The sequence below is a fragment of the Urocampus carinirostris genome, chromosome 3 (genome assembly GCF_059441175.1).
Source record: "Urocampus carinirostris isolate Australia breed hairy pipefish chromosome 3, RoL_Ucar_1.0, whole genome shotgun sequence".
NCBI lineage: Eukaryota > Metazoa > Chordata > Actinopteri > Syngnathiformes > Syngnathidae > Urocampus > Urocampus carinirostris.
The window spans coordinates 67798986-67812863 of record NC_142351.1 but is presented as its reverse complement, the minus strand read 5'-3'; the positions used below and the strand labels follow the sequence as shown (position 1 = coordinate 67812863).

The 13878-nt window shown below is 40.0% G+C and overlaps 2 protein-coding genes across 8 annotated transcripts in view; one reads left to right on the top strand and one right to left on the bottom strand.

Annotated features, from left to right (window-relative positions):
- Window positions 1-2615, top strand: part of samhd1a (SAM domain and HD domain 1a) — a 38891-nt gene extending 36276 nt beyond the window's left edge. For both annotated transcript variants that reach the window (XM_088333063.1, XM_088333062.1), the window contains exons 15-16: window positions 811-948; window positions 1013-2615. In XM_088333063.1, the coding sequence (XP_088189189.1) occupies window positions 811-948; window positions 1013-1165 (291 nt within the window). In that variant the 3' untranslated portion in view covers window positions 1166-2615. The remainder of the gene's footprint in view (window positions 1-810; window positions 949-1012) is intronic.
- A 7682-nt stretch (window positions 2616-10297) lies between these two features.
- mbd5 (methyl-CpG binding domain protein 5) overlaps window positions 10298-13878 on the bottom strand; it is a 65308-nt gene continuing 61727 nt past the window's right edge. For 4 of the 6 annotated variants that reach the window (XM_088333055.1, XM_088333059.1, XM_088333060.1 and 1 more), the window contains one exon: window positions 10298-13149. In XM_088333055.1, coding sequence (XP_088189181.1) covers window positions 13084-13149 — 66 coding nt within the window. In that variant the 3' untranslated portion in view covers window positions 10298-13083. The remainder of the gene's footprint in view (window positions 13150-13878) is intronic. The other 2 variants (XM_088333058.1, XM_088333061.1) reach the window with 1 other exon arrangement.

Here is a 13878-nt window from a genome sequence, read left to right as displayed (position 1 = left end):
TACGCTTTGGGCTTCATGGTGGTGTTTTTTTTTTTAAATGTTGTAAGGGTTTCAGTTTCATAATTGTTTTTTTATGTGTTTTAAGTGTTTGAACTAGGATTTCAAACAATGGTGTTGGCCTTGTGATGCAGTTTTCAGGGTTTAAAAGTAATTATACGGCTTCAAATGAGGAATTTTAATGCCGCAAACTAAGCTTTCAAACTTGGGTTATGCCCTTATAAGGGTTTTAAAGCATTCTTTGGGTTTTGAGCTAAGGTTTCCAACTAAAGTTTCTTCTTCATGATGGTGTTTTAAAGCCTTTGTCAGGTTTCAAACTACGGTCCAAACAAGGGTTTAGGCTAAAAATGAGGGTTTGATGTGTTTTAGGTTTGGTTCAATTGCAGGGTTTCAAACTAGCCTTTTAGGTTCTGATAAGGGATTTAAGTTGCTCTTAAGGTTTTGAACTGGGGATTCAAACAAGGGTTTTGGCTTCATGATGGGGTTTTGAACCTGTTTGAGGGTTTCAAACTAGGGTATGGGCTTTATAATCGGGTTTTGAACTGGGGTTTCAAACTAGGGTTTGGGCTTTATAATCGGGTTTTAAACTGTTTTAAGGGTTTCAAACAAGGGTTTGGGGTTCATAAAGGTTTTTTGGGTTTAAGATATATGATGGGAAGTACTTTTACAGCTCAAATCAGGGCTTTGGCTTCGTTATTGGCTTTTGAATGTATTCGGGTTTGAATCCTCTAATCCTTTTTCAACAATATATTTACAACACTTAAGAGTTTCATTTGAGTTTTTCACTTGATACAATTTTCTCTTCTCTATCAGGTGTCCAAACTTCTGCCAGAGCACTTTGCAGAGCAACTGATCCGAGTTTACTATAAGAAAATGGATGCGGAGAGCGTGGCTGCCGCCAAGAAGCATTTTCTGCAGTGGTGCTTTCAAAACGACTTCAGCAAACCTCAGGTAAGATTACGAATATGGAGAGAGGTGGTGATTTTTTTGTGACGCCGTTTTCTGTAATTATCAGGACGGGGACGTGGTTGCACCTGAACTGACTCCGCTGAAGAAAAGCTGGTCCTGCAGTAAAGAATACAATGATGATAGACACTACGATCATTTAGACTGCAAGGATTTAAACCCAAAAGGTGTCAAGAGTCTTTTTAAGAACCAGAACTCATGATTTTTTGAATGAATGAAAACTTTATTCGAACATAAAATAAAAACAAAACAAAAATAACTCAACAAAAAAAAAATATTACATAATATGTTCGAAAAGGGGTAGTCAGAAGCAAATGCTTATATTCCCTACCCCTTCATGTTCCATATTAAACACACCAATTATATAACAACAATTGTAATACTACTACTACTAATAATAATAACAGTTATGGTGTAGTACTATTAATAATAACAGTTATTATGCAACTTAAAGATTTCAGAAGTGAAGTTTTGGGGTTAGGATTATGGGGTGAAATTAGGGTTAGAGCGTTAGAATTAGGGTTAGGAGGGAAGAAAAAAAAAATCTGCGACTGGCTGGCAACCAGTTTGGGGTGTCCCCTGCCAGAAAATGGCTGGGTTGGTCTCAAGCACCCCCACGACCCTAATGAGGATAAGTGGCGCGGATAATGGATGGAAAGGTTAAGAAAATATGGGGGTTAGAATTGTGGAATTAGGGTAAGGGGATTTGGAATTAGTTAAGGGGATAATGTTTATGATTGAGGGGTTAAAGTTAGGGTTGAGGGTTAGAACTAGGGTTAAGGAGTTAGAACAATAGTTACAGGTTTAGAATTAGTGTTAAAGTGATAGGGAGTATAATTAGTTCTAAAGCTAAAATAAGGGTTATGGGGTTATATTAATGGTTAGGGAGTTTAGAATTGTGGGCTTAAAATTGGGTTTAATGGTTTTAAATTGGGGTTTAGGGTTATGAGTTAGAATTAAGGTTAGAATAAGGGTTGGGGTTAGAATTGACGTTAGGGCTTGCGTTTAAAATTGGGGGTTAGAGGGTTAGGAGGGAAGAATTGGAGTTAGAATTTGGGGTTTTGGCGCCAGAATTCGGGGTATGGGTTAGACTTAGGGTTGGGTATTAGATTTAGGGTGTGAGAATTGGGGATGTAAAGTTCATGGCTTTGAATTAAATTTAGGGTTTGTGGGGTTAGTGTTATAGACTAGGGAGTTAGAATTAGTTATGGTGCTAGAATGAGGTCAGGGTTATGACTAAGAATTAGTTAGGGTATGTGTTGCTATACTAAAGGTTTTTTTTATTTCATTTTTTCCTGAATATATTTTGGGGATTTTTTCTTCAAATACAGATACAAATTCTTAACTGTTTTTCTTTAGAGATCTGTTGAAATTTGACTTTATCATAGTGTAGACAAGAAGAGAAAACAAAATCCTATGTTAAATAAATCTACAATAGAACTTAATCATATGCAAATCTTTATTCCATTGCATTAAATAATTCTTCTTTTGTCATTTGCTTTTTATGTTTGTTTTACAGGCACGGTTAAACGGTTAAGTATTCATAGAAGACAGGGTACCTCTATTGTCACACAATATAAATTTAATATACCTTGCCAAAAATGTATGCATCAGTGAAAGCTTATTGGAAATAAAAATAAATCATGACTGGCTTTCTTTGAACTTGACTAAACATGATTTTGAAACCCTGAACCACTTCTAAACTGTAGTTGAAAATGTTAACCTTTTCAGAAGTAAAACATATTTTATAGAAGAATGAATTTTATTTTCAAACAAACTTTTAATGCTCTTAATCAACACCAAACCCAAATCAGATTTTGAAACCCCAAATCAGTTAAAAATCCTAACCGTTTATATACCTCAATCAATTTTTGCTTGAGACCCTTGCCCTTAATTCCACAAGTGTGATTAGCGTTTGAATTTGTTTTACAGTAAAAACATAGTTTAGATGTCAGTAGGGTTTACATCATTATAACAGGAAAGTAAAAGGAGTTAGGGTAAGGGGGTTAAGGCAGGGTAGCAGTTGGGGTCAGAAACTAAAGTTTGGGTTCCCTGTAAGGAATTTCAACAGAATTTAAGGCTTCACACTAGAGTTTGAAAAATGGGTTTAGGTATCATAATGGGGTTTAAAATTAAATTAGGGTTTCGGCTTTAGTTTAGGGTTTCCAACTAGCGTTTAAAATTAGGATTGGGCTCCGTAATGGGGTTTTAACAGGAATTAAGTGTTTCAACTGAGGTTTCAGCTACACATAAAGGTTTTAAAGCGTTTTCAGGGTTTTAAACTAGCGTTAAGAACTGGTCTCCATATTAGGCGTTTAGGATTTTTGATTAGGGTTATTAACTGAATTTAAAGTTTTCAACTAGAGTTTGAAAATAAGGTTTGTGCTCCATATTAGGGTTTAAAGCGTGTTTAGGAGTTCTAAGGTTTCAACTTCATATTAGGGTTTTAATGCATTTTTACGATTTCATAGTAGGGTTTTAAACTAGTTTCAGCTACATAACAGGGTTTTAACACATTTTTGTTTCAAACAAAGATTTATGCTTAATATACTGGAGATTTAACGTACGCGTGTCACTTGGATTTCGTGTTTAGGACGTAAAATGACGGGGGGCATTTCCATCCGTCCATTTTCTTTGTCGTTTATTCTCACTAGGGTCTTAGGGGTGCTGGAGCCCATCCCAGCTATCTTCGGGCAGTGGGCAGGGGACACCCTGAACTTGTTGGTACACTTGCATATCATCAAATAATAACTTATTGGAAACATATGTTGGCCTGGAGAGAGAAGTGCACCAGCAGGCTGTACTTACCCAAGACACACCACAGGAAATGGTGCCCCTACGACCTTAGTGGTTGAGGGATTCAATCAACCAATCAAACATCGCAGCTACTAATTACCTTCATGATTGTTGGGTCACCTCTCCAATCTTGGTGCACTGCCCATTTTTCATTTTTATTCATCCCTCCTTTATAATGAAATGCTGTAATAACAATGTGCGGGAAATTCACCGTCGCTCGGGTCATTTGTGCGGCTGGGAGTGGTGTGTATTCTCAACATTGTTCAATGTGCTTCGAGTGCGCCATCTCTTGGAAAAACGCGGCTATTGCAGAAAAAGGGGAAAAAAATAACAATAGTACTTTTTTAACATTATACTAATATTTTGTTGCGGGATGTAATTTGCCCGTGACTAATATGCACTTCAAAATCAGAGAAAAATTCTTAAAAAAAAGTTCTGCACATCTTTGGCCACAGGATAGCACCAGTCTCACACTGTTAAGGTTTGAATTTGGTCCATTCTTCCAGCTTCCTCCACAGTTTGGTGATTGTAGTGAGTTTCTGGACGATTACTTTGTCACCAATGATTATTCAGAAGTTCTCTATTGTGTTAAGATCAGAACTCTGAGGAGGCTATGCAATTAATTCAGTGTTTTCACCTTCAAGGAAATTAATCACCCGTTTTGCTAGGCGACATGAAACATTGTCCTGCATGAAAACTGCAGGCTGTTTGGGCGATGAACACAAGTAAAGAATTGAAGTAGGGTCGCGGGGGTGCTGCAGCCCATCTAGCCATCTTCGGGCAGTCGGCAGGGGACACTCTGAACTGGTTGCCAGCCAGTCGCAGGCCACACAGACGTAGACAACTCACTCACTCATTCACACCTAGGGACAATTTGAACCGGCAATTTAAACTGAAATGCAGGTTTTTGGAATGTGGGAGGAAACCGGAGTGCCCGGAGGAAACCCATGCAAGCACGGAGAGAACATACAAACTCCACACACTAAGGTTTGATCTCATGACCTCAGAACTGTGCCAGACACGTGCTGTGTGGTGATGCTTCACACTATGAAATGAATGAAATGGTCTACACTTATATAGCACATTTCAAATCAATGAAGACTTCCCAAAGCACTTTACAATGTGCTTCACACACAAAATTGCGGCCTGGGGACCATTTGTAGCCCCCCAGGATAATAGTTTGAGGCCCCCGCGCCTTGATACGAAAGTTAGAGGGACAGTGTGTATTATTTTCCCACTAGATGTTGCCGTATTCTGCCATGCCACCAAAAAAAAGTTGTAAAATTATAATGGGGGAACACAAAATACGGACACTTAGTGACCAAAACGCACGTTATTACTTTTTGAAAAGACAAATTAGAAAAAAAGAACAAAAAGTATAAAATAAAAAAAGGAAAAGAAAAATGGAAAAAAAGATAAAAGGACAAAAAAAATGTAAAGAGAAATAAATGAAAAAAAAAAATAGAAAAAGTTGAAAAAAGATAAGACAAAAGTAAAACTGAAGAAAAAGGAAAAAACAAAACCAAAATGCAAGAAATAAAAGAAATGAGAAAAAATGAAAAAAAAGAAATAAGACAAAAAGTAAATTTCTTAAGAAAAAGGTGAAGAAAAAAAAAGGCCCAAACAGAAAATGAAATCGAAAAAAAAAAGAGTCTGGAGTGCATTCAGCGCTTAAGTCACTGAAAACTTCCCAAGGTGCGTGTGTGTGTGCGCGCAAACACACACACACACACACACACACCAATAGGGCGACTTGTTTATCAGGGGCATTAGGGGTTCAGTGTCTTGACAAAGGACACTATTAAATTTAACTCTGAGGAGCCAGGAATTCATCCTGCAACTCTTCGTCCCAAGAAGAGCACTCTCCAAGCTAAAAAGAAAGGACGAAAAAGGAAAAGAGAAAAATAAAATAAGGACAAAAAGTGAAACTCAGGAAAAGATGAACCCTTGCATTTCATCCATGAAAAGCTGATTGGCATAGCAAGAATCAATATCTTCCCATTGGTTTATTGCACCGCTTCTTAAGCTGAAGTCTTGAAGGTGACTTAAGGATCATCTAATAATAATAATAATAATAATAATAATGCATTTTATTTAAAAGCGCCTTTCAAGCCACCCAAGGACACTGTACAGGCAATGGAAAAAATACAATTTAAAAAGTTGTAAGCGAAGTAATAAATAAAAACAAGACATAAAATCATAAAAACATAGGAAATGGAGAAGCTATGTGTTGTAGGCAGTCCTGAACAGGTGTGTTTTTAGACGGGACTTAAAAGTGGAGAGAGGTGTGCAGTTTTGGAGGTCCGGAGGTAGATTGTTCCAAAGCTTGGGAGCAGCGCAACTGAAGGCTCTGGCTCCCATGGTGCTCAGATGGGCAGGGGGCACTGACAGTCGGAGGGAGGACGAGGATCTGAGGGAGCGAGTGGGTATGTGCACCTGGAGAAGGTCGGACAGGTAAGGAGGAGCCAGGTTGTGAATGGCCATATATGTATATAGGATCAGCTTGTAGCTGATGCGATGCTGAATAGGAAGCCAGTGTAGCTGTTGGAGAACGGGGGTGATGTGCTGCTGGGAAGATGTTTTTGTGATGATGCGAGCAGAGGCGTTTTGAACCAGCTGAATTTTATGGAGGGACTTTTGAGGAAGGCCGAAGAGGAGAGCATTGCAGTAGTCAAGGCGGGATGTGACAAGACTGTGGACGAGAATAGCAGTGGTGCGGGAGGTGAGGGAAGGGCGGAGTCTGGTAATATTGCGGAGGTGGAAATAAGCAGTGCGGGTGATGGTGTTGATATGTGAGTGGAAGGTAAGCATGCTATCCAGGATGACACCCAGACTCTTGACCTGGGGGGAGGGGGACACTAAGGAGCTGTCGATATTGAGAGAGAAATTGTTTACTTTGGATAAAGTGGATTTGGTGCCAAGAAGGAGGAATTCTGTTTTATTGGCATTTAATTTAAGAAAGTTTGTTGTGAACCATGTTTTGAGTTCGGAAAGGCAAGAGGTGAGGGAGGGAGGTGGGAGTATGGAGTTTGGTTTGCAGGAGAGGTAGAGTTGGGTGTCATCAGCAAAGCAGTGAAAGTGGATATTAAATTTGCGGAGGATATGACCAAGAGGCAAGAGGTAGACGATGAAGAGAAGAGGACCTAAGACAGATCCCTGGGGTACACCTGTGGTGACTAGGGAGGGCTTTGAGGTGAAAGATTTCAGCTGGACAAACTGAGTGCGGCCAGTGAGGTAGGAATGGAACCAACTGAGGGGAGTACGGGTGAGACCAATGGAGGAGAGTCTATTGAGGAGGATAGGGTGAGAGATTGTGTCGAAGGCGGCGCTCAAGTCTAGGAGGATGAGGATGGAGACTAAACCGGAGTCAGATGCTATGAGGAGATCATTTACAATACGGATTGGGGCAGTCTCTGTGCTGTGGCGGGGCGGAAACCAGACTGAAAGGGCTCATAGAGAGAGTGGAGGGACAGGTGCGAGTGGAGTTGAGCAGCAACAGTTTTTTCAAGGATTTTCGAAATAAATGGAAGGTTGGAGATGGGGCGGAGGTTGTCAAAGTTGTTGGGGTCAGCACCATGTCTTTTCAGCGTAGGGGTAACAGCAGCGGTTTTGAAAAGTGATGGGACAATACCAGAAGAGAGTGAGGAGTGGATAATGGCAGATATGAGAGGAAGCAGGGAAGGGAGGCAGGATTTAACAAGGGATGAAGGGAGGGGATTGAGCTGGCAAGTGGTGGGCTTGGATTTGAGTATGAGGTTGGATAATTCAGCAGTCGTGGGTGGAGCAAAACTGGAGAAGAAGTGACAAGGAGAAGGAAATTCAGGTGGGGAGGGAGCAGACAGGTTTTGATGGAGTTGGTGATGAATCTTAAGGATTTTGTGATTGAAGTACTCCATTATGGAGTTGCAGGTTGCTGTGGAGTACAGGTGGAGGGGGAGAGAATTTGGTGGCTGGAGGATTTTGTTCATGACAGAGAAGATAGTTCTTGAATTTCCTTCGTTGGAAAGGATGAGGCCGGCGTAGTAGCTGGATTTGGTTTGTGCAATTTGGTCCTTGTATTTAGCAGTATGGGTCCTTATGGATGGTAAGGCCGTTTTTCTTATAGAGTCGCTCGAGTTGGCGGTTCTTTGATTTCATTGACCGAAGAGCGGGTGTAAACCAGGGGGCAGATGTGGAGAATGAGGCAGTCCTGGTTTTCAGGGGGGCAAGAGAATTTAGAATATTTGTTAGGCAGGCATTGTAGTGAGCGGTGAGGTCATCCGGGCTTGAGAGAGCTTCTGGGGGTGGGGAACGGTCAATAATGGAGCAGAGGGTGTCAATGTTGATATTTTTGGTATTACGAAAAGAAATGAGACGGGAGGTTTTGACAGTAGAGAGACAGAGTACGGTGTTAAAAGTGAGGAGGACATGATCAGATTCAGGAAAAACGTCGGCAGTGGGCTTGGAAGTAGAGAGGCCAGAGCAGCAGACCAAGTCCAATGTGTGGCCTTTAATGTGGGTGGGGAAGTCAATAAGGCTGTGTATCCCGAGGCTCTCCAGGCAGGATGTGAAGTCTCTGGTGAGTGGCAGGTTGGGGTTGTCCATGTGAATATTGAAATCTCCCAATAAAATTAAATTTGGCGAGAGAGTGGATAAATGTGTAATTAAGCTGGATAATTCATTGATAAAATCACTATGTGGCATTGGGGGGCGATAAATTGTGGCAATAATGGTTGGCGTGGGTCCGGGGAGCTTAAACACCAGGCATTCAAAGGAAGTCGATGCAGTGACGGAGACAGGCAAGACTTTCCACTTCTCGCGGTGAATTACCGCGAGACCTCCTCCACGGCCGTTGCCACGGGGACGGCAGATGTAAACAAAGCCGGGAGGAGTGGAGTCATTCAGAGCAGCGAAGTCGTTTGTTTGTTGCCAGGTTTCTGTTAAAATAAGGAAGTCAAGTTTTCGTTCGGCGAGGACGTCTTGGATGAGGTGGCCCTTGTTCCTGAGTGAGCGGACGTTCAGTAGTCCAAAGTTAACGGCGGAGGTGTCTTGTTTGACGGCGGCAGTGCTGTTAGCCGACCTAGCTAGGCGGGCTAATGTATGGCAGTTAGCCCTACGGCCGCAGTTTATGGGAGGGCGTCGAGATGTGGACCAGGTCAAGGTGATTGAGCCAGGGTTTTCTATACTCGACGTGTCTGCGCGATCCGCGGTGAATGTAGCGGCGTCGAGGCAGGCGAGCGATGTCAGGATGGTGGAGCAGCTCCGGTGGCGGAGGCCCCAGTGCAATCCACCGGATCCGGAGAAGATCCGCGACAGAATAGTGGAGCAATCCTGTCGCTGGGTGATGGCAGAACGTCAGGAGTATCAGAAATAGTCCAAAGGCGGCGAGGTTTTGGCACGCCATGACGAGGGAGAGAGGCCGGTGCAGTGACAGCTGGTATGTTTAAGCTACCGGCGTTAGCCCGTGGGCTAAGTTACGAGGGTTTGATTGATTAGGTGAAACGTTGGTTCAGTTTACATCAACCAAAGTACCCACAGTCCAAAACAGAAGGGCAAAAGAAAAAAAGTATCTGAGCTTCGAAAAAGTTTTGGAAAAGTTTTGGAGTGAGAAGCGGCGACATACACAGCGTCCTCTCACCCCGGAAGTTCAATCTAGTTGGAGATAAAAGTACAGTGATTCCTCGCTACTCCATCCAGTCTGTATTGGAACAAACCAGTATTGTACTAACATTGAGTAATTGAATTGGAACACACAGAAATAAAGATTTTTATTCTCGCCCATTTGTTTTGTTTTTTGGGGAGAATCACATGCCTGCAGATGAATGGTGCCTGGTACCTTGTCAAATTTGATAATCTGAAAAAATAAACAAATGTTACACAATTTTCTAAGAGTAGGTCTAGTTGGTTCCAAAAGTGGCAATTTGAAGAAAAGTTTTCAGCTATAAAACCAGGGCAACTGTGTATTTGACTCTGGCCTACTTTTTAGAAAAATTTCAGAGTTATAAATGTTTTACTTCTCTTTCCGTAAGTCAATCAATGATTGTGCACACTTGCACGTAATAATAGTGCCTGAAAATGGATCACGAGTGTCTTTGCGTGCACTTATTTTAAGGTCCAATTTAAATACAGAGCGAATATCTGCGTATTATTTGAATCATTGGCTAACCAATGTGTCAATCATCCTTCTAATCAGTTACTACTGGCATAAGATATTCAAAGCAAAATAAAGCGATCTTCATTTTATCAATGCAGACCCTTGTAAACAGAAATTATAAGGAGAAACAAACGATTTGTAGCAATGAACGTCCAACGATACAGAAATTGTTTTATGCAAAATTTATACATCTGCCAGCATTATGGTGTTTTTTGGAGCAAATATATTTACGGTTGGATTCACTGGACGGTCTTGGATGTAACGAGTCAATGTTTGGGGGAATTCTATTATCAGCTGACTACGTGAGCATTTTTTGGGTGAGCTAATACCTTGAGATTCATATCTTGATTCCAAAGAGTTAAACTTTCGAATGCGACATGACGTATTCAGTGACAGTTGACATCATAACGACACAACTTTTTTTATTACAGTCAAAAAAGTAGCGTCTGGTAGTCCGAAGTTTACGGTAATTGAACATAAAATACTGTGATAAGATAAATTAGATAATGTCAACAGAGTGGAATGTGACTTTATAAAGGAAGTTGGTGGTTGCTAACAGTGATGTATGTGTGTGGTGATAGCTGATCAAAAAACAGGACTAGGAGCCTCATATATATATAAAAGAATTGTAAGCAACATTTGGGATTTAGTAAAAAAATAATAAAAAATTTAAATTAAAAAAATATTTAAAAAAAAAACAAAAAAACCTTGATCTGAGAATGTGTCGACTTCACTGCCATATGAAAAAAAATCTGGAGTAACGATACTAAGAACCAACAGCAGATGGATGAAACAAAGTATCAGATATTGATACACTTGTGCCCCACCCCCCCCAAAAAATCTGGTATTACTTTTCACATAACACATATGAAGAGTATATTTGGAAAAAAATGAAATAAGAGTTATCGACATTGCCTTTCCCCAGAAGCACATACAGAAACATATACAGTGCGTGGAAGCATTCAATTATTAGTATTGAATAGTTTTCATTGATTGCTAAAACGTCAACATTATTGGTTAAGTAGGCTACAACCAGGGTAATAGGCCATCTTTGCGCTTGGTACATTAATCAAAGGCAGTCCCTTGGCCTTTTATATGCATAAAGGAGAGGTTTCCTTACGTGCGGCAATTTTAAAGTTGATTGCTATTATAAAGAGAAACAGGAGTGGGACGTGCGTACGCGCTGTTTTATAAATCGGGAAGTTTTTATTCACATACTCATGCTTCCTCCGTAAGCCAAATTTAATGATCTTTTATATATGCACACTTTTATAAATGAGAGCGAAGCAAGTTTTATGATTCTAGCATGCATGGTTCAAAAGTTGTCATTATTAGATGATGTATTTTAATTGTTGGCTGACCTGCATTGGCTCCCTGTCTGTTTAAGATGTGATTTTAAGGTTCTTTTGGCATAATACAAAACAGTGCATGTACTTGCCCCCTCATAAATTTCAGATTTAATGTTTCCCTATATTCCTGTTTGGAATCTTTGCTCTGAAAATGCTGGTCTACTAGTGATCCCAAGGGCCAAGAACAAATCCGCAGGTTCAAGAGCGTTCTACTTGTGCGCCAATGCCGTGGAATGCTCTGCCCCAGATTCGCTCAGCAACCTCAGAGGAACTGTAAATCTAGGCTTAAAACACACATTTTCGATAGCTTATGTCTGAGCAATATTTCATGTTAATGTCTGTGTATTGTTTGTTGGTGCCCTTGCAACAACCCTTGCAGCATGGTCATCAAGAAGGGAAATTACCTAAAGTTTCTTATTTTCCCCATTCCGAGGTTTTGAGTTTTTCCTTGCTCTCATGTAGGTTTTAGGTGGGATGGCGTAAATATGGTCTATACAAATAAACATAGCTTGACTTGACTAGATGGCAGGATTCGCACGTTCTAACTGTCAGGCTCGATCAATGGGCCCTTTAGTAGTGGTGTCTGGAAATTCTCATAACTTGGAGTTTCTCTCCTATGTCAGGGAAGATATTTTCTAAAAATTCTCGTATACAAGCAAACTGTGAGTTAAGGTTTTGGTAACGACACTACCTCTTATCTAAAGTGGCTAGTTTACCATTACGTGGAATGGGAAAAAAAATCTGTATTCAGAAAACTCGGTGTTTGAACAGCAATCCCCAATGGATTATGCTCAAGTACCGAGGTATCACCGTTGTTAAAACCACAATTATTACAGACATTGACAATTATTCTCCATTCTTACATAAATAAAACATCATGGAACAACAACAACAACATAAGAGTAACCTCTTTGATGCAAATCTCACTTCATAAATATAACAGGACAGTGTGAAAAGTCTTAAAACTAAAACATACATATACACATATAAGGCTTGAGTTGTCAACTCCTGGTAGTGTTATTGCAGTCTACGATATTGTAAAGCTTAACATAAATATTAAGTACAGGAATAATTTACAACAAGAAAACAAGACAACCCCCTTCCCCCCCAAATGTTAATGTTTTGATCTTTAAATTCAAGAAATACAATCATATTCCATTGATCGCAGACAAGACCAAAAAAAACCAAAAACACACTTGTTGAAAAGTCATTGGCGAAACTGCCAAATTCTCAATGAACATTTAGCAATATTTGTGCTTGCCTAAAAGCTAAACACTCTCTGCTGGTAGTTTATTCTGTGTTTTTTTTTCCATCAACATTTTCAGGTATTTAGTAGGAGATCTTTGTCCAAAGCCCGAAAGGGGAAAAAAAAAAAAAAAAAAAAAAAAAAAAAAAAAAAAACTTAAATTGCCGGTTATAGTGCTTGTCATATAAAAGCAGTTTGTTGCGTAGGAATAGAAACAAAAGACATTGGTACACTTCTGCTTTGTTTTTGTACAACAAAAAATAAGATGTGCATTAGGTACGTCTGTTCTGTACATCTTACAATATTTACATATTATTTTTTAATATGACATTTCAGGATGACTCATTTACACCATGAAACTGTATCAGAAATATTCCGACAGTCTGTCTTAGCTCAACGCTTTTTTTGTTGTTATCTTTTTAATACCTTATACTAGAAAAAAAGTAAGCTGTAGACAAATTGACACCTTTTTAAAGGATCTTTCTTTTTTGGCGAGACTAAAAATGGTGATTGGACATTTCCAGCACCTGAAAAGTCAGCGATTGGAGTGTGTAGCACCTGGAACAGCGCAGACGACCAGCAGGACACATTCATTGCTATCTGGAGAGCTTTCTCCTTTTGGGTTTGGGCATCTTCACCTGACGATCCCGGGACGGAACCTGCTGGCCAAGACAATCACGAAATAAAAAAGTAAAGGTCAACTGATTATCGGGTGGGACAATTTAAGGCACCGATATTAGGGAATTTGACGGATATTAGTATCTGCATCTTTATTTATTCGACGTCAATTTTTAAGTCTTGGTTGCAGCTGAGACTCTCTCCCTAGCTCCAACTGCTCCCCTAGTTCTCTCAGGGTTCCTACACCTGTTTCATGGCCAAATTCTAGCACATTTCAAGCACTTTTTTGCGTGTTCTTCAGAAGATCTGCATCAAAATTGGTTGAAATAGAATTGTAAATATTTTTTGCAGGCCTTTTTATCCCTTATTTGTAGCAATGACAAGTTCATATTTTTAATTTAGACTTAACTATTTGCATTCTTAAAAAAATTTGCATTATTGCATTTGATCATTTATAGCAATGACAAATTTATATTTCTAACTTATATTTTATTGTTTTGCATTTTCAAGAATTTTATGTTGTTGTTGCAAAACAGATGTAGACCAGATGGGCCAAACTCCCATGCACCCTCCAGGACCCTTGCAGAGTGTATAGAGCTGGTCCACTGTTCCACAGCCGGGAGGAAAAACAACACTGCTCCTCTCAAATCCGAAATTCGACTTCCTGACGGACTCTTCTCTCCAGTACCCCCGAATAGACCTTACCAAGGAGGCTGGGAAGTCCCCTGTAGTTGGAACACAATCTCCGGTCACCCTTTTTGAAAAGTAAAACC